Here is a 21,674-nt window from a genome sequence, read left to right on the forward strand (position 1 = left end):
CACTGTAGCGGGATATTTTTACAAATTAGGTACAGACACCACGAAGGTCACTGCCAGCGGAATTGTATAAAAGATTCACTACCGCAAGCCTGTCTAAAAATCGTTGAGATACGATATAATACACGTGATGCAATACACGATCCACAATGATATACTTCGTCTGGCGTGTGCAAAGTGTCCATCGGCAGTTGAGGCAATGATAAGACCTATTCACAGTATTATCATAAATGTAGCACAATAAAATTATTTTCTACATTGCACGTGGCACTAAACAACTAACGTTTAATATAGTAACACAAAACTGTGACCGTTTTATTTAAGAATGAAACGACGAGGTAGCAGAAGCTATGAAAATGTGGTCTAAATTTTTATGAGATTCATACTTATGTTATCAAGGAAAATTCTTTAGTCAGTGGCGCAATCTATAAATCAGCCAATGAAACTTGATCCTAGCTTTCGTATTAAACCGAGAGATGGTGTTTGCAGTATTTGTTCAATTACGGTAGTCTGTTTTGCCCACTCGTGTGAAGTTAGATTGCTAATTTACATTTATTAACATACGTTTCATAATTTTTCGTAAGAAATTACACGCGGTAGATGTTCTTGCAACATATTGTAATCTTTAAATCGATAAGATTCATTCGAAAACATTTGTAGGAATTGTAATTTGAATTGCAAAAAGAAATTGAAACGCAAGTGTATTGATGATTATTGTTTAAAACGAGGTATCAAAAAATATATTGAATCAAATCGTACCTCACATCATCCGATGGCAACTTATCAATCATCACAAACTACCCTGAATGTTCACTATGTTACCTCTCAAGAAGGGCGCAAATTCAAACTCATTGTCTGCATAAATATTGAATCCTCTAATAAAAAATTAATTTCACTATGTAAATCGAATGTAGTTATAGTTGTGTTATCACAGAATATAAGCACGCTAAAATAAGTCCCTCTAATGACTACAACATAAATTTAAAAAAAAAATTAAAATTGATTAAAAATGATTAAAGATTAAAAGTAATAACAATTACCTTATTCACAATTTTTTATACTTTTTTTCATAGTATAGTTCTTTCTGTATATTCGAAATCAGAAGAGTTTTAAGTAACATTTTATTTGTAGGGAAGAAATTTGAATTATTTGGCCAAGAATCGTCTATACATGCAACTCAAGGGGCAGGGTATCGGAGCAAGGAAAGCGATTCGCAAGATTAGCAGAGAACCCTGACGCGGAGAGGAATCCTCGTAGGTGTTCTCGAAGTACGAAGCTTTAGAGGATGAGAAAAGGTCACCAATGATTTTGAAGCTCCGCCTACCAAACAGGGGTTGGAAGCAACCCCCAGTCGGGGTAGCTCGCGCAGGCCTGATTTCTATATCACGTTGGGGGCGTAGACGTACCGTAGACACAACCCCCGATGCATACATCCTGTCTTTTCATTGTACACTGAGATCAAATCACTCGTCTCAGTCCTATCTTTGATCTTGGCAGTGTAGCAACGTGACCTCAAAAATACGAGCGGCAGCTCGTGTATTCTATTCGGTTTGTCGATAATCTGATCTGTGACGTTTCGCGAAACGTGGTGACGAACATTCTAAAAAACAAGGGTGATAAGGATGAATCAGGATCAAGAGGTACCCGCAACAGCAACGGACTTGGCTAGATTGGTGAGTCGAAGTAATCAAATTTATCATTTTTTTTTTTTATTGTGTGTCTTCTTGTCGAGAATCTACCGGCAAACTAAGCTATGCTACTCTATGCTATTGTATGTATGCATATTATACACGTATATTGTATCGGAGTAAATATTTTTAAACTTAGCATAGCATAGCTTATCTTAGCTTGCCAATGGATGCCCAGCTTAATTCTTAGCTGAAGTGAGTGGAACCATTATCGATTCATTCATATTTCACATAAAGAAATCAACAAAGTATCTGATAATAATAAAGTAGTGAATAAAGATGAAGCTGAAAGAATAAAATAAGTAGTCTTTATTCTTTTCAGTTAAATAATTTTCTGTCTGGAGAATTTCCAAGTGTATTCACATACAGGCTGTGAAACAGTTACCACTGAAACACAAAATAATCTAGACAAATTAGTCTGAGTGTTAGTTAGGCTGAGTGTTACCTGCCTAATCGAGCATATAAGTAGAGTGAACAAATTCAAATAAATATTAGTAAAACTAGATTCGAATTCAGTACCTAATACACATATATAGTAAAAAAATTGGGCTGCAACATAATATTGTCATAAATAAAAATATAAGGTAGGACACACGTTGCGCTGAAAGCTAAAATACCCTCTGAGTATAGCATCACATATTCTGAGCGTTAATTCATTAAAAAAGCTACCCCAATTTTATCCAAGGAAAATTGAGACAACTAAATGTTCCTAGAATTCCAAGCACTTTACCTGTATCCGTCGTCAATGTCCAAAATTAGCACTTTCTGGCATCCCCCTCGGACACTCAACAATACAATGGAGTCATAATCGTGGAGAGCAAGCGTAGTCATCGAAGTTGGTGAACATATAATACAGTATCTGCGCGATGATCCTCGAGTGTGGAATTGCCATGGCACGCGCCACCACGCTCCGATGGATCGTCCCACGGGTGCCACCCCTTTTGTGCCCTCTAAACACGTAATTGTCGCCACCATTCAACCCCCCTGGTCCCCTGTTTGGGGCACAGGACATCCATCCTGCACGCGGACCGACCACCGTGACTACGATGCACGAGAGCCGTGGGTGGTCGACGAACACCCTCGTCAAGGACGAAGGGAGACGACACTATTCGCTCGCGGAAACACTTGATTTATGTTTGTTGATTCTAAAAATCACTCGATTCCCACACACCCGCCCCGTTGCGCCAGCCGCGTTAATTGACTCCCATGTCTGGGAGCATATGTTGCCTCTCGAGGTTCCCATGATTAAGAGCCCCTCCATGGTCGATGGGACGAGTCCAACACCATGTAAATTTACCTGGGACGATTCGATGCTCGTGTGTGACGAAGCCACGACGGGTCTGTCGATCTATTGTCAAATAAAAAATTCTGAAAGTGTAGCCACTGTTTCTTTTCTTTGTCGAAGGAAAAAGGCTCTTCGGGGTGCAACGGGAGCAATTAGCAGATAGATCTTTGCCACTAACACATTATTGCAATCGCGAGCCGTACTGTCATCCCGCATTGTTCGCATTATGACCTTCGAAGTCGTCATTGTCTTCGCACCCTAAGCCAAGACAGCGCCGGAAAGAAAAAAGGGACAGGCTTTCTCCGACGAAGTGGCAACGCCTTCTGCTTCTCCTAATTGATAAAATTGGAGGATGTCTCTTTGTCGAAATTGGACGATCGTTAATGAAAAGATCGTGTTCTTGCTCGCTCTCGAAACGCGTTACTAAAATTCGGTGGCGGTGAAAGTGACAGCAGGACGATGTTTAGACGACGTTTAAATCCTTGAAAATCGACGAGACTCGGCCAGATAGAAAGGGGATTCTGTTTAGTACGTGTTGTCTGCTCGATGACTTTATTATAAACCGAACCGAAGTGCGCAATTACGAGGGTGGTGTACGAACGGAATTGGGGTGACGACCCCAGTCAGCATCATCAGGAACGATGGGGCGTTCCCCCCCGATTCATGGGTATCTCGTTTTCACTAGGTACAAACGTACTCGTTCGTTTGCTCCTGCATGACACGCGTACCCCGAACGATCCACTTACGAACTCGTCTTTTACACGGAAACGCGTTCTCGATGGGAAAGGTCAGGAGGAATACAGGGAGTCAGACAGAGAGACGGGGGAAGAAAGTTAAACGGCACGCGACCATGTTTGCGCGTTTTCCTTTCGAGTCATTGCTTCGCGAATGCACTCGATTAACTTCTGATCGGCGGGATTACAATTCGAAGATACAAAAGGTATGCTGACTTTTGTATTGCAATGCCAAGGGGATAGCTGGGTGGAAACTTTATTCGTGAATTCTTTGAAGCCTTTAGGTATATTCTCATCAGCATAGTTATAAATTGAGTGGTGATTAAGAAAATGTATAAAAAAACTGAGATGATGAGCCATAGACAAAGCCATAGACAAACTTTTAGTAAAACCTGAACATATTGTATCTATAACAATACAGAATAATATAATTTTTATTAGTGTTTTCACGAATAGTCCAGAAAAGATTAAAACATGAATTATGTTTTCTAATAAAAGGTTGATTTATTATTAAAGAAATCAACAATGTTTTCTAATTATCTTCATAGCAACAGTAGTGTAACGATCGCTTAATCATTCGTATAATTTAGCAAAGTATGCAACAGTGAGGATTAATATTTCAGCTACAACTTTTGATACACACAGAATTATGCAATACATTTTTTATCTCTTATTTAACGCTGTCATACCACCAAATACTTCCTCATATCGGGTTGGCGGGATTAAAGATTGAACGTAATATCGGGGAATGTAATTAAAATTGATATTAGAGGGCACAGCCTCTGGATTATGAGTGCTGAGCCATCACGGCGACTAATTATGAATGACTATTAATTGCAATCAAAGAAGCATTTAGGGTCGAAGCAATGAACGTAAGACCGAACCGTAAAGTTACGAAAAAGGAAGTTGATTACGTCTCCATAAACGATAATATCCTGTTGAATTAAATATAAAAAGATGAGCAGTAACTTGGGAGCAAACTGTTTACACTTACTATACGAAATACCATCTGCGTTTGTATACTTGCATAAAAATTAATTTGAAAGAATCTAAAAGAGCACTTGTCGAATCTATCATTAAAGAAATTTTAAAGATATGTTATTTCATCTTTATTAATAAAATATTGTTTACGTCTAAACAAATTCTAAAAATTCACAAATCCTCAAACTATGTTATATAATACTGAGTATATTTTAGAACTAATATAGCATCGCATAAGTATAAAGGTAGATATTGCCTAAGAATTGATAAAGCTGCCTTAAAGAAGTAAATTAAATCTTTCCTCATTTTATTCACCAACAACTAAATTTGACGTGTGTCAAACAAAACGTAATAAGCCTTATCAAAAACAAAGCAGCATGGTTTTTTACGTTTTAAAGTGTAAGCGATCGGCAGAGATCGCAGTAGAACTTCATAAGCGAAAGGCAGACGACGACACGACGTTATTGGAATTTCCAAAACCGGTAACCGGCTTTACCACTAGATTGCTCCGCAAGGAGGAAACCATCCAATCGTTCACCGGATGTCCTCCTTGCCTCCTCTCGCACGCTGTCTCTCCTCTCCTTTCTCATTGTACCAGCTACGTTGCTTTCCTTAAAATCCCTTTCCTCGCTACCTTTTCCTCTTCCAAATCGCTACATTCCTACCCTTTCTAGGATTTTACATTAGCCCCGATTGTCTTCGTCTTTTTTTTTTCATCGGGTAGAATGCTCGCGACCGAACAGAGAGCTCTCGCTCCCTACGATACTGAAAAAGTTTCCACGGGTAGCCGACGGTCCTTGATGGAATCGATTTCCTACATCGCAGAAATTAAAACGTGGCATGTTGAATTCGTACAATAGAAAGGTGAAAATTAAATTCTTTTCTTGGAAAATTATAAATCATTTCTTTACTCGCTCCAAACTGAAAGTTACCATGTAGGTTTTATGAAAATATACTATCATGCTAAGTAGATGTTACAGTGATAAAATTATGTAAAAATGAAGTAACAGAAGAGAATATGTGTAAATGAAAATTGATGGTGGTTTTGTAGTTAAAGTAAAAATTAAATAGTCTACAGTTCACTTATTGTAGCTTTCAATGTAATTCTTACTATAAATCTTTAGCTTGAAACTGCTAAAGTATGATTTTAATACGTGCATGTATTTTTTTCAGCCCAGTGAAGAATTCAGCAGGCTGGACGAACCTCTTCAAACAGTTGCAACAAGTTACTGTGCTACTAATTATTCGGTGACACAAACTAGTAACGAGGAAAAATTACATCCTGGTAAGTAGATTGTAAGAAACAAAGGAACAACGTTAATACTAAGTATCAGGCCATTCCAAGAATATTGTCATTTTTAATTATTATTCTATTTAAAAAAAAAATAGTGCTTAACCATCAACATACTCATTATTATGTGTGTTTTAACTCAGAAATATAAAATTCTTACTGTGTTTAGCTAAAATATTAGAAAGACAAGAAATGACATTAGAGAGTTTCTTCATTGAATTCTCCATGTTTGCATCACTACACAGACTACTTACTATTTCCACAATTTTGAAAAATGCATATGTGTAGCAAGTGGCCCTGATAAATTCATGTTAACTGACGACAAATGAGCCTGAAATACTTATATCACTATAAGATACGAACGTTCATTAAGCAAGCACTGTATTCGCGGAATGACTTGATATCTAATCGAGTGAAAAAGACTGGACCTGACTCTCAGTACAATATCTTCTCGTTATAGCCTTGTGGCCAGATTCGTCATAATTTCAAATTAGTTCTAGTGAAAAAATTCTATTCGCTAGCTCTAACACTCACAACCTCCTATTATGGATTTCCCACCCCATGGACATGTGTTGACCTCGAAAATATGTCCCGCTCTATAAACTAGCCAGTGTCAGTGAGCAGTGTGTCTATACTGAGAAAACGCTATTTATATTTCTATCGACCTGAAATTATTCGCCACTGGAGGAGTTACGAGATCGAGAAAAAAGTCTCCGCGACGAAGGGCGATTCGTTCAGAGCAGCATCCCCCGACTGATGATTTCCAAGCTCTTTGATACAACGTTGCTCGGGAACATCGAGTTTTCGAACGTAACACGAAGCCTCGGTTTCGTCTCCGTGTAAACACGTACACGCGACGTTTGTGCATGGAGGAGAGTATACACAGGGAGAAGGCGCAGCGCGTCTTGAAGCACGTGCAGGATGTACGCGAACTATGGATGTACAAGGGAGCAAAGAGCGAACCACCCCCTGAAGAGAGGCTGTCACTGGCAGGCAGGCAGTCGAGTCAATATCTTTATATAGTCGCCTCAAGGACGATATTATTTTCTACGGGTCGGGTTGCAATTACGTTTCCAGTCGCATTAGAAAGTCTGAAACTTTTGAACAAATTGACGCAATTCATCAACACAGCCCAATCTGAAATGGCAATTGATTTATCTGATAGAAAAGTTCTGTCGAATTTCTATGCGCTGTATGATTGAAACTAGAAAAGATTATCGGTTTGTCTAGTAATTTATTGAGGAAAACGAATGTCGGTCGATTTGTCTCCGCCTTGGCAACTTTGTTTAGCCTTGACCCAGAAATCCAACGGAACGAAGCGAAGCCTCAGGACGAATTCAATAAGCAACGTATTATCGCCGCAAAGAGCCCCATGGGGTAGTTGGAGCTGGTTGTACCCCCATAGGATTCGTAACCACCCTACCGGCGTCTGGGTTCAGTGATTGACACTTTATATCTAACATTGGCATGCCATGGTGTGAACCGCCAGTCAGGATGGACCGCCTCCACCTAACTCAATCACTGCCTATAATGCTGCAATTTCTCTATCGTAATCACGTTACGCCCCACCACCCTCTCCATCCACTTTTAGGCGACGATTCGTCGTGAAGAAATATTGAAACGTCGACGCGGTCGTCACAAACCAGAAAACCTTCTACCTTTTTCTCGCTTTCGTTACAATGACAATCTTTTTTCGCGCAAGAACGTTTTATTAACGCAAAAAACGTGGTGATCTAATGGACATCGTCGAAGACGTAAGTAATACTTTGTGAAATTAGACGCAATAACTTTTTGCGTATTCGGATAATTTGAAATCTAGTTTAAAGGTTGGAAACATGAAAAGATTAACAAGACATTTTGATCGTTTCTTAATGATGTTTTTTAATCGATGGGTACAAAAATATACTATTATTAGCCTTATTTCTTTTCAGAGAGTATGAGGTTCCTATTAGAGAAATTTGACTCGTTATTGTTTCGACTCGTAATCGAATGCATTATCGTTCATCAATTACGAAGCCGAGTAAATTCGTTTCGTCAGACGGCATTCTGGCCAGGAAGAAAACGAGTTTATTGACAAGTGGCTACCCGTAGCGAATTCTAGAGGACCATTAAACGGACCCCACCGTAGCATAGATATTTCTGTCGCAAAATTGTGTATACGCGGCCGCCTCGAAGGGGTTGCTTCTGTTACTGATTCATCCCCCTACTTTTTGCCTTTGTTCCTTCTGTCCCTCTTCTTACATCGTAGAATCTCATTATACTCTGAATATCACGTCTCACCCTCGCATAATTACTCAGAAATCATTCTACGCGCCAGAGAATGTACAGTTAACGCGTTGGAGGTCTTGTTGCTATTCGTTTACATGAAAATCGATGGATTTTCCACAATGAAGTAAAAAAGTTGCCTGTTATTATAAATATAAAAATAGTTTTGGGTAAACGGACAAGAATGACTTTGTCATTTCCTCGACAACGTTGTATGCCATAAAATAAAATATCACTGCGATGGAAAATACGATCATTTTTAATATTCAAATATTTACGTAATATCGATCACGGAAAATACCTGCTTTTCAGCTATCTCTGAAGTCTGTGAAGTAACTGTACACGAGGCGTTAATTTCGATGTGGGTTGATTATCTCCGAGTAAGCATTAATCACTGTATAATAAATACGGATTCGTTGCCTACTGACTAATTTCTTGCTTGGCACATTGTTTAACGCTAAAATAAAGGGAGAAATGAGATAATAGTGAATGCAGATAACAATATGAAATGATGAAATTATTACTGTCTAATCTACACTTAGAATTTGTTTCTGGGTCACTTCTGGTATTTCTTATCAATTCGATTGCACGCAAGGGATTCTTCCATAGAAAAGAAGCGATAAGTGACGACATAAAAGTTAGTTACGCAACGATATAAATATGATATAAGTTATCATATATCGTATCTTAGTTAATACATTAATTAATAGGTCATTTTTTTAAAACTACAATTATAATATTTTCAAAGGCGATAATGTAGAGCAATATAAATTTAATTTCAGAGAACGAAGTGTACTCTACGCAGGAATACAGACAAGAATCTTGGTTGCAAGATGGTAAGTACTGTTTGTTATAAATAATATTATTTATGTTAATAATAAATAGGATTTATTCCAAGAGAAGTTCCGTATAAACGAGTTTGAAGGCAACACAACCAGCTGCCCGGATAGCTCAGTCGGTAGAGCATCAGACTTTTAATCTGAGGGTCCAGGGTTCGAGTCCCTGTTCGGGCGGGTTATTTTTTAGCTTCTTTTTTACATTTTTCTGCATTAATTTTACTAAATACCGAGTACAAAGAGTAACTTTAGTTAAATTATTTTTTTTTTCTACTAAAATCGTATTCCTACACATTCCATTAACTTGATTGCATTACTGTAACAACGATGCGATACTTTAAAGCAGTCAACTTCCATTCCAATTACCTTTTAACGAATCTATAGCAACCTTTGAGGAAACTAAAAGTATAAAATAAAATTCACTTACCTGGAAAAGCAGCTTTTATTTCTTCTTTATTTAATTGTAAAGTTAACAACGGAAGTTTCGTAAATCTTTCTCGAGAATGATTAGTTGCTGCGTAGTCAGCAGTACGAAACATTAATTTCAATTACTCGGGTGAAGTGTAATGTAATGTAATAAGTGAGGGAATATTCAAAACTGGACCATGAAAAATTTATGAACATCATTTATAATCACAGTTATAGTCGGAGATTACAGTATTTACTTCCTACTTTATGGCAAAATAAATTTTATTAAAATTATCTCTACGTTTCATTGAATGAGATTATTTATCAGCTACATAAGTTTTATTATTAATCAGTGTTATGTTAAATTATGTTACAGGTAGCAGCTGCGAGACAGAGGATGGCGAGCAGTACGTGCCACAGTTTCATCGGCTGTCAAGTTAGTTCACAACATTTTTTATAACATTCTATATATCTATTTCGTAGACTTAAAATTAGTTTCACCCGTTAAATATTATTTCAATTTGCTCTCAAGAAACCTTTCGCGACATCTACAAATTCCTGACTATCGCGTTCCGATAACTCGAAGGAAGCGAATCCTCGTAGTGACGGAAACTACACGGAAATGTATCGTGTATGCAATTTAATCTCAATTTGGAAAGAACTCGGATACAATTTGCGCGATCAGGAAGCCAGCTATTTATAATTGTTTCCTCGCGTTTTGATAAGTCCTAAATATCAAGCATTGAGTGCAAAAGTTGATTAAGCCACATTTAGTGGAGTTAGTTCGTTGTTGCTTTCATTGTTTTATGTTTAATTGCAACTTTCCACTTGTAAATGTTTCTATCAAGTTTTCCACAATAATTCTAATCCTCAGCAAAACATTTTCTAATTAATCATTTCATACATAAGTATTTCCTCCATTGCAATAGCCTTTATAGAAACTCCAATAATTTAATTTATAATAATATAAATTAATATTATTCATAGCTGTGTAAACAAGTCTTCGATCCAATCCAGTTTTTATTTTTTTCAATTTTAACTAATTATGACACAAATAATTTTTCACGAAATCCTGCCGATTTTTAGTTACCCAAACAATCGTAACGCACAAGAACTCTGCAATCACGATTCATCTGTCTTCGAATCTCCCTCGATTATAAAAAGGCAAGGCATATTTAACGTGAAGGCTGAAGACTTCTTAGAACTCGCTACTGTTTCTCTCTACCGACAGCGAAATTTTTTCGACGCGGCGTAAGCAATATCGCGACTTTATTAAAAAAAAGCAATAAATCGCCAGGGGCTGGTGTTTTTAAAGCGGCAAGAAAGAATCAACAGAAGACTCCCGTCGATTATCGATATCGCATTACACGGGGAAGCACTTTATATCAAGTCCGAAAGCTCTCCCCCTCTCTTCCTCGAACCTCGATTGATTAACGTTTCTGCTCGACGGCCGATCGACGAGCAACGTTTTAATATACTGCGAAGCATCTGCTCCCGCAAACTTTCCTGTACGCGGGACTCTAGCGAAATTTTTGCGAAACTGCTCGAATGATTTGAAAAATCGGGCAAATATTTCGCCGCGCCTTGACTAGACGAGCAAACGGCCAGAGGATACGACGGGTAATGTCTATATGCTCACTTACACACGAGCGTTCCTTTAAACGTGTATGCGGTAACTCAAATAAGGGAATTTCACGAAGATAATGGACGATCTAAAAGTGCAACAAAATGCTACCTCGAAAATGAACCTCGATTATCAAAACACTGGTTAATGAAACAATTGATTATCGGAATATTTTAATTAGAAATTGAAGGGGAGTGGAAGTTAACAATGGAAGTTGAAGAAAATTGATAAATTTGTATTCGACGGTTTTTGATTCCGTTTAATATTAATGTTAATTAAACATGGCTGATATTACTAGATATGTAGTTCAAATTCGACTGTATCACCCGCGTTTCGTTTCAATCCACCTGGTCTCCCTTCTCTTGACTATCAATAAGGTAAATTTCACGCGTAATTCGAACATTACACGGTTGTAATGCACCGTATCGCGATACATTGTCAAATTTACTCTTCACCCGTTAATTTTATTCGCTGTTGCGAGAGCAATCAACTCGTTTGTGTACGTAATACTAGCGTAAACATTCGGAACGAACCCTGTTCGAGGTAAATACGTTCATCAGCGAACCCAGATTTACCAATAAACTTTTATTCTGGCATTGTTTGCCGGATGTTGTGTTGTGTATGATATATAGCAATGTAAGCTGGGGAAAAAAGGGACATTGTACGTTTCTCAACAGAAGATAGAGTAATGGAAAATCGATTTAATCGCGTCGTTGACGAGCAAACTCCAATATCGTAACTGTGATGACGAGCTAATGGTAAGTCGCAATGGACAAATTTTGCGTAACACGTGTCAACTTAACGAAATTGAGAGCAATGTTTGAAGGCTCGAATTTATAGGATTACAGAGGCAGGTTACACAATCGGTATGATCATTTTGGCCGTCGAATCGGTGGTTCTCCCATAGCGAGCAAACTTCCGATGTTTGCAAATACAATGATCGCCGGAGGCCACTGACTTATGCTTCCCACGGCCAGAGTCTGTTTGATTTATCGGGGGCGCACCCTCGGCCACGCAAAATCGTCGACAGCCCCATTAGAAGTGAGCACACCCCCACTTGTGCCGCTGCAACGATGCGCCTTTGCTTCCGCTTAGACACTCGCCCTTCCTCACCCCTGCTGATTTTTGCTCGAAGAAACGATCTTCGACTGCGCTCGATGGAACGTACTGATACGCGAGGGACGCTTGTTCGATCGTTAAACTCGCTCGTGAGGATACTTTGGGGGTCTCGTGACATCTTTAGGGTATCGTGGATTAGCTCGATTTGTGCCATTTTAAATGCTGGATACGATTATTGTGTGAAATATTCGTGAACTGCTTGGAAAAATTATTCTTTGCGCAGAGATTTTCCTAGCGTATCTTATTATTATGTATCTGAACGTGATTCTTTAATAATAATCACGAGGAAGTAAAAAAAGAAATAAATGAATATACTGTAGCATAATGAAAAGCATCCATTAAAATGAAAAAAGTGTATGAAAAAGAAAAGAAAGTAGATATACTAATAGATAGAGGGCGAGGTATAGCTCTGTGTATGTTGTTATTAACTTAACCTGGAATTTAACCTAATTAAATTATAAACAAATTAATTTAACTCATCTACTACTGTATTTACGTGTAACTTATCATTATTCGCAATGAATAGATCTTTTTGGATCAATGTGAAGGATGTTTCGTGTTACGCGTTAGCCCGTCTTCTTCGCTTTACAGGTTAATTTATACTGCAAGAAAAACTATTTAAAAAGGGAGACTGCAACTTCCATATTTTAGTCTTCCTTTTGCCTATTTTGTTTTGAACTGGAAATCATAAAACATGTTTTGTTTATCAGTTCGATGGAAATTTCATTTTCGATAAGTATTGTGTACCATTGGTGGTGTTTTCTATTCTTGAAAAACATGTATCAATTTTTCCTCAGACGCCAGTGTAAAGCAAGAATCTGCGAACTGTAGGAAAATTAGCGACGTCAATTATGCACAGTATCAAGCATCAGTTAATCCACATGGTCAGAACAATACCTTCCTCGACCTGGAGCCAGACAATCGTGCAAACTGTTTCGGGTAAGAGACTATCAGAATTATCACCAAATCATTAATCATAAATCGTGAATGTATACTGAAACTATCTTAACTTATCTATTAGTCATAAATGATGACTCATGATAATTGAGAAATATACATCAAATAATTGTAAATTTACTTTTATGAAAACCGAAATTAACTATAAAGTGATAGAGTTCCATTAATTATATCTAACTTTTTAATTATATATGTTATTTATTTCACACATTTGCCACTTTTCTCTACTATTTCTTAATGAAATATGAAGTAATAAGTTATATTACGTCGCCAATATACATTGAACAATTCTCTCTACGTTAAGTGTTGATAGTCCCAGTACCAAAAAGAAAACAAAGATCATTTGCATATACATTCCCCAAAAACAGGAAACTCAGTTCGCGAGCCAGCGAAGCCACAAAGAACATCGCTGTGAAAGAGGAACCAGCAGACAGAGGGTACGGTGAACCAATTCCAGTGACAACCGTTCCCACCTCGACAGCCCAGGACACCCAGAACAGTAAGACACAAATGATCTTCCATATTAATTAGCAGTATCATCCATCGAATCACTCGACAAAATAGTGTTCTTAGCTGTGACGACAAATCGAGGTTTCTCATTCGATGGTTCCCTCTTCTTAAACGCACGCACCGTGACAAATCTCTTGACAATGAATCCACGTGGCACGCTGCGACCCCATAGATCCCATAAATAACTGGAGCACAGGGATGAGTCCTCTTGGTGCTTCGTCCATTAATCGAGCTCCAGCTCGATCTCTTCTTCCGGTTTCTGTTCCTAGGATGGCTCAGTGTTTCAAAGTCCATGTCAGCCTTGTCCCGGTATCTCTAGCGTAGCTGTTCCCTCCACGACGATGTAATATATTTCTAGCAACGTTATAATGCAAAATTCTGTCGGTAAACCAGGCAACGTTGCTGGCGCAGTGGACCCGCTCACGCGTGACTAAGTACACGTAAGTGAATAATTGAACAATGCTTTCAACTCGAAAGCTGCAGAGTACGCTACGCGGAATCCAGCAAAAGCTGCTAAACGAAGGAAAGAACGTGGAATTCTCTCCCTGGGGAGGCAACAAGTCGACTGGCTTTCTCGTGAACAAAGATGCCAGTTAAAATTCCGCGTTGTCGGGGAAACAGTGTTTTCTAGAAATAATATCGCTGGGTTCAATACACTACACTGTGTCTTAACCCCTTGTCTTATAATAATGAGTCACACTTATATGAAGATTGATGTAGGTATATAGGACGTTCTTCATTATTTTTGCTGATATCAAAAAATTTGCCAGGACAAATTTGTTCGGTTCAAAGCTAAGAATTTTATGCTCCATGTTTTTTTCTCTCAAGGTAATTTTTTTCTGGGTTTTAAAGGTCATCGTCATTTTTTGCATATTATCATGCAGTTTTTATGGTGAAGTATTATAGTGCACATCAAAACGAATTGACATTACAGCCTTTAAATAACCTTTAATGAAAAAAAATCACACTGCAACGCCAGAGAACATGAAGGAAAGTATTTGATATGTTTGCAATACTATTCCTTCGTCAATGATTGTCTGTACAAGCAAAACTTTTACTGTGCCCGAAAATGTTTCGAAGCTGATGGATACTATTTTGAACATTTATTGTAAAGTAAATTTAAAATAATTAAAATCATAATTAAATAATAAAATTTCTTACTTACAGAAAACTAAAAATGTAAAATTTTTCAGTTAACATGGAACTAGCATGATTTTTTTCATTAAAGATTATTTAAAGGTCATAGTGTCATAGTTTATTGAATTCTTCTTAATGTGCACTATGGTATTGCATCATAAAAAATACATGTTAATGTGCAAAACTCGGAAAAAATGACTTTGAGAGAAAAGTCAATGGATCGTAATATTCTTAGCTTTCAATCAAACAAATTTATCTCGGTGTATTTTGTCGTGTCAGCAAAAATAACGAAGATATTAGAATGTGCAAGATGAAAGAAACACCCTGTATATTGTACTGACATCAATTATTTTTTGAATGCTAAAGTAATCTTTGTGATTGCGTGAATACAGCGCAATGGAAGAGACATTGAAAAATTCTTCAATTATTGATTTATTCGTTTACTTTTAGAATTCTTAGGGGAGGAATTGAATTGAAGTAAGAAGAAAATGACTCAATTGTTTTTCTTAAACAGCTTTATCGAATATGTCGTATTATATAAATTTTTAAATATTATTTTATGGAGCCTTTGTATTTCTTAGTAATGTTCGTTATATATCTCTGCTAATGATATTTAAATTAAAGAAGAATTGAATTTTCACGTGCCCTTATTCTCGACATGAAGAATAATTAACTTTCTAATTTTCGTTTCTAACTTGAAGTTTGTCGAAATTACCTTGACCCGCATTTGGATCATAAGACCATGAACCTATTAAGTAAATTTTGACGCGTGCAAATGTAGAGTATAAAAATACAATAAGGAGTTAATGACTGCAAGTCGTTTCAGATAAAGTTTTCAAACGATCAATGAAAACTGTCTTGATACTATTTCCCAGGGTATCTCTAGATCACCTAAACGCCATTACCTAATGGAGTTCGATGCGAAGGTAGACGTGGGCCGGTCTATCAGTAAAAGGTAGAGTCAGCGAAGGGTTTGCAAGCTCATGCTTTGTAATCAGGCCGATTAGCCTTCCTTTATTCACGCACGTACACCAAACAAATCCTTTAGGAACTCGGTTGCTATATTCGCTGGCCGACACTGTACGCCGCGCGTATACCCATTTACTTCCAAGTCACCCGGGAATTACGCTTCTACTTCTCTTCGCGTAATTCCTCCCTACCATTAAGCCGTTTCAATTATTTACACGCAGTTTAGATTAATAATAGGATTGTACCTATCACAGTTATCGATGCCTGGCAACTAGTACCATCTAAGTAGCCCGATCAATTTCCTCGCAATAAAACATTCGAAACACGACCTCTGGCTTTTCACCGTCTCTTTCCTCCTTCGAACCGCCCACGTCTAACTTGGAATAAACAAAATGTTTCCCAAGACAGAGATCGAAGATTCGAAATGAACAGGTAATACGCAATCAAGCGCGTGTTGAGCACGTCCGCATCGGCAGTCCGTTAAATCGACGAACCGTCGACCGATGTATCGGGTGGAATAGTAATAACCTGTTAATGGCTACAGATTGGTTGGCATCCTGCTAATTAATAGCAGCACGAGGATCACGAGGATTAGGGGCCAAGTTCCATTCGACTCGACACGGAGTTCGCCGTGTGGGTACCCTCAACACGCGAATTCCTTCACGTACCCGCTAAACGAAGCGTACACAACGATTGCACGCCGTTAATTACACGCGATAACTCAGTTAACATGACCGTGGCTCGATCCGATGTGAAACGTTGTTCGGTGAATTTTTAGGAAGAGAAACGGAGCGTTTCTGCGCGTCAGGTGGATGGAAAATGGGCCTTGCATTATTAAATAGCTTCAACTCCGGAATTCGGGGATCAGGCAGACAGAGACAGAGGGATGGGGGTGCGGCGTGCTGGAGAAAATAAGAAAGAGGGAGATGGGACGAGGGAAAGAGAAAGAGGAAAGAACGGAGCTGTTCGTCTGAGAGTGGACGAGCGTAGGCCGTCCTCTTTCCCGTGCAACCCTTCTGCGCACCGCCCCTGACCAGTTCTGGCTTCAACCCTTTTCCTGCTCGCTACATCGCCACCGGTTTCATCAGCTCGCGATTAATTTTAATCTAAAACTACCCGCAAAGCCTCTAGCCCCGCTTGCAGGTTGAGGTCGACCCCTTTCACCCCCCTTTCGAGAGAGTGCCAGATTGGCCCGCAGCTTTTAACCCCCACCCCAGTGTGCCTGTCTGTCTCGTCTATACGAGGTCGGGATCCGAACGTTTGCCAACAAGGCAAAGGAAGATAAAGCTAACATGCCGACACGATTAACTTCGCCAACTCTTCCTGTTGATTTTCCTCAACCGTTGAGATTTTCTGCTAATATGGGTACGAGGAGCGGGAGGGAGTAGTGGATTTAACGTGAGGATGGTCGAATTTGCGGTAAAGGAACTATTTAGTATAGTTTCTTTATTTAAGTAAGCTATTGCCGCTAGTGATATCATTTTTTGAATCAATGTCCTGTTTCTTCTTAGCTTCGCTGTTGATACAACAAATAATAATATTATTGGGACTCTATAAGGTAAATAACCCAGTTACCAACCATGTCCTGGTACCTGGACACTAATCCCGATTTTATTTTATTTTTAGCTTGTATTCTTATATACGAACAACTCAAACTATTCTGTCCGCATCGACATTTTCTATATATTTCTCTCTTTCTTATTCAATGACTCCTGTGTAAGTATATCGATGCGACCAGATCCGCCTAGGCTGAGTGTACCTAATAAAAAACGAAAAAAAGAATATATTATAAAATAGTAGGTACATTCAATTACTAGAATGCAATTCAAGTGTCGGGACATGGATGTTCAGTTGTCCACCTACTGAACCATGTGATATCTTGAGCGTCCAGGTATTGATCATTAATAAAAAATAATTCATAGAAGCACGTAGAAAACTCGCAACTTTTTCCTAATTTCTGTATATTATCACCAGCCAAGTGTTAAATTTGCAACCCAAAACAGGCCCTTTCTACTCTGTAAACCCATTGCCAAATCAGTTGTTCATTACATTGTATAAGAGGTAACAAATTCTGTTTCATCTGCGTTCTCACCTTCGACGGACCAGCGGTATTTTAATCGAGGAAAGGAATGGACGCGGATCGCAACGAGTCGTCGCGTTTCGGCTCGATATCGGAAGAGGGTTCTCAATTTTTCAATATTCCCAGTACGCGACTTGGAACGTAACCGGATTACGGTTTGAGAATAGCTTTTTCGGCTCGGGGGACCGTGGAATCGGTGGGGATGGCGGTGGTAGCGCAACCCGAGAAGAGAGCACCCGATTAATATACATATCGCGCGAGCTCGACGCGATATTTCAGTAGCGGAGCCGCTATTCGCGAGCTCCGCCGAGCCGGCAACCCCGTGGGCTTTGAATATCAACCAATTTCCTGCCGATATTTGTGTGACGAGCACTTCACTGGCAACGGCGCGTGAGCGCAATCGCTAATACGTCGCGAGCGTTTCGTCCTTCTTCAGGATTCCTTGAACTGAACCTCTGTAGTCCCTTCAGATCACCCTTGTCCCTGTCAGGCATAATTCGGCTGGAAGAAATGCGCGATTTTGAATCAAACCATTTTCTTTTGTGTTTAACGTTTGTTTAGAAATTGCAGCCTCGTGCATTAATTAGTTCTGGAGTAACTGATGTAGGGCGAGACGAATTTAATTGTATTACGAGCTAAGTTCTATATGTATAATTAATAGAAGAAAACGTAGTTAGAGAAATTTTTAAGTAAATGTATAGGTATGATTGAATATATAATAATTCTTCTTACCTTCATTAGGAGTTGAGGATGAAAGTAATATTCCTTAATGAATGTAAAATAGTTATGTACTGTAACTGTAACTTACAAGTACTTTTGTTTCTTAAAAGATGTGAATATACAAGGTATATATACAAGGTATATATGCAAGGTGAATATACAGTAGATATCTATGATATACCTACTAATATGAAACAACACAAGAAGTGCCATAATTCTGGAGTATGTAAATCGAATGGCTATACTATTCCAAATTATTATTAACCCTCCGTCTGCAATCTGGGTCATTTACAACCCAGAATATTTTTATTTTTGAACTTTTCCTGTCTTCTGTAAAAAAAGCTAAAGGTAACATGCAGCTATGAAAACTATTGTTTTAGAAATTACAGACGGCATCAATAAAAATAATATCTTTCCACCAACGCACAGTAGTTTTCAATTTAAATTTCATAGCGCATTAATCAATTTTTTCCAGGCAACAATCTGGTGTACCAGCAACAGCAACAGCAGCAGTATAGAAACGAGACAAGAACCAGTAGATGTGGTTCGCCATTACCTAGCCGTCCAGCCAGCACGTCTTCCGCAGCGTCGCAATGGCAATCGACAGTAGCTTCGGCCGATGCTTTCTTTCCGCGACAGGAGAACTGGAGCTCCGAGGCGTACGGAAAAAGAAGCGCGACTCCCACGTGGACCGAGCTAGGAGTTCAATTAGACGCGAGGAACTCGTCGTGGGAGAGACAGGGCAGTTGTTACCAGAAGAAAGGGTCTCCGACCTCTTGGAACGCGGACTATGGCGGTAAGAGGCCATCCTCGGCGACGGGAATGTCGCCTTGGAGCGAAATGACTGTCGGCTATCAACAGCAACGTCGGGGCTCTCTTCAACTTTGGCAATTTTTGGTTACTCTCTTGGACGATCCTGCGAACGCTCCTTGCATCGCTTGGACTGGTCGTGGAATGGAGTTCAAGCTTATCGAACCGGAAGAGGTAAAGAATATTACTATTCAAAGTTGATGAATTTGAATTTATAGAGCACACGTCACTGGGGAAATCTTTTTCCAATTCTGCTGTAGGAAATATTTTCATATTTAAATACGTTCAGGGTACTAAATAATGCTACAAATTCAAATACTCAAATTTTCAAACTTTCAAATTTTGCAATTCTGAAAATTTCAAATCTTCAAATCTGCAATTTTTCAAACTTTCAAATTTTGCAATTCCAAAATTTTCAAATCTTCAAATCTGCAATTTTTCAAACTTTCAAATTTTGCAATTCTGAAATTTTCAAATCTTCAAATCTGCAATTTTTCAAACTTTCAAATTTTGCAATTCTGAAATTTTCAAATATTCAAACTTTCAAATTTTTAAATATTCAGACTTTTTCAATTTTGCTGTAGAAAATATTTCATATTTAAATATGTGCATGCCATTAAATAATGCTCCACCCAGTTAAAAACATTTCTCGGATTTTGTATCCCAATTGATAGGATCGAATTAGATGGAATTTACCCCTAACTGTTAATAATCTGTTAATACTCGCTAAAAAATTAACCTGATTGAAATATCGTAAATAATGTCATTGTTCTCTTGGTGTCAGGTGGCTCGCAGGTGGGGTGTTCAAAAAAATCGGCCAGCGATGAACTACGACAAATTGAGCAGGTCGTTGAGGTACTACTATGAAAAAGGAATAATGCAGAAAGTGGCGGGTGAAAGATATGTCTACAAGTTCGTCTGTGATCCGGAAGCATTGTTTAATATGGCGTATGGTTCCGGTGGGTCATCGAGTCTTTCTGGCGAAGCTCAAAACGGCGTTCGAAGTCAGTCTATGCCAGGAAAAATAACCAGCAATGAAGTTCATGACTTGGGGAAACACACTACCTCGACTGGATATGGCGATGCGGTTCTTGCTATGTATTCGAACACTGCTGCAGGTGAAATGACCAAGAGAAGTTTAAGAAAAGGAACTTGCTCAGCTTAGCAATTAAACGATTCCAATGCATGCTAACACAAGCCTATAGAATTGGAGTTCAAAATGTGGAACACGTTTGCCAAGTCAATTCATGCTCATAGTATCCCACTTTGGTTTCATTCAAAATTGTGAGTGTCAATGCTCACAAATACAACTCTTTCACTTTAAATAATTTCAAATCATGCAAAAACATTTAACAACGAACTGCTGCACATGCATTTGTAGTTTTCCTATCAATAGTCAAATGAGCTGTTAGCTAAAAAATTTATTAAAAAATATATTTTTTCTTTTTGAAAATAACAGTATACGGATCATCCAGCCTGCACCATCTGCACCAGTACCTCGGTGGCAACGACGGTTTCAAGACCCCGCCGAACAGGTACCACCCCCATTACTCGCACGAGTACAACGGCACCCACCATCATCCACCATCGAGCTATGCAGAGACCTTTCTGAACTACGGCCGCCTGTCGTCCCACGATGCTCCAGCCGAATCCAGAAGTCAAGAATTACCGAGGATCGCGTATAACCAGGAGGCAGACGGTATCAACAGGGAACGAGAGACATCATCGATTTTATACGACAGCGTGCAGAGAACACAATTACCGGCAGCTCCAGCGCTCTCACAGCCAACTCTGTTGGATGTTACCACCACCAGCTCGAAGATCGAGCAGGCATCGTACGCCTGCCTCGGCGTGAGAAGCTGCGTCTGTTAAATACCTCTCGATTTCATCGGAAGAAGTCAACGATCTCGAAAGGATCTCTACCAAAGAATCTCGCTAACCGTAGATCATGGCGTACTCGTACATGTTATACGAGCATAGGAAACTGATGTATAACGTGTATCAGTATTAGAAGGAACGTGCGATTCAAAATTGTGAACCGAGGGGACCTACGTTTATCCACGATCATGTTCTAGTTTGTTAAATATCGAAGATAGAGAATTAGACTTGATGATTAGGTCAACCTCGCTCGAAGAACTGCTCAACGTTGACAAACGCAGGTCTCAAACAACCACAGTTGAATCGCACGTACTACGAATCTTGTAAATAGCTTTCGGCAATAGAGCTCAAGTATGAGACACGTGATGAAAAGCTTATAATCAGG

The 21,674-nt window shown here is 38.9% G+C and overlaps 1 protein-coding gene and 1 non-coding gene across 2 annotated transcripts; both read left to right on the plus strand.

The window, feature by feature from the left end:
- Window positions 1–1,576: 1,576 nt before the first annotated feature.
- On the plus strand, window positions 1,577–21,283 carry Ets96b (Ets96B). The gene is made up of 10 exons (XM_076386203.1): window positions 1,577–1,670; window positions 5,859–5,970; window positions 9,024–9,077; window positions 9,862–9,921; window positions 13,026–13,167; window positions 13,436–13,441; window positions 13,554–13,684; window positions 19,077–19,585; window positions 20,196–20,529; window positions 20,871–21,283. Exons 1-10 carry the CDS (start codon window positions 1,620–1,622, stop codon window positions 21,281–21,283), a joined length of 1,812 nt encoding a protein of 603 aa, XP_076242318.1. The 5' UTR covers window positions 1,577–1,619.
- On the plus strand, window positions 9,182–9,254 carry Trnak-uuu (transfer RNA lysine (anticodon UUU)). The gene has a single exon. It is a non-coding gene; the product is annotated as a tRNA-Lys (tRNA).
- Window positions 21,284–21,674: the final 391 nt, after the last annotated feature.

The sequence above is a fragment of the Calliopsis andreniformis genome, chromosome 9, assembly GCF_051401765.1.
Source record: "Calliopsis andreniformis isolate RMS-2024a chromosome 9, iyCalAndr_principal, whole genome shotgun sequence".
NCBI lineage: Eukaryota > Metazoa > Arthropoda > Insecta > Hymenoptera > Andrenidae > Calliopsis > Calliopsis andreniformis.

Coding starts and splice junctions, on each gene's coding strand:
- Ets96b (XM_076386203.1), top strand. CDS start 1,620: ATGAATCAGGATCAAGAGGTACCCGCAACAGCAACGGACTTGGCTAGA. Junction 5,971..9,023: donor CGAGGAAAAATTACATCCTG/GTAAGTAGATTG, acceptor ATTTAATTTCAG/AGAACGAAGTGTACTCTACG. Junction 19,586..20,195: donor AGCTTATCGAACCGGAAGAG/GTAAAGAATATT, acceptor TCTTGGTGTCAG/GTGGCTCGCAGGTGGGGTGT.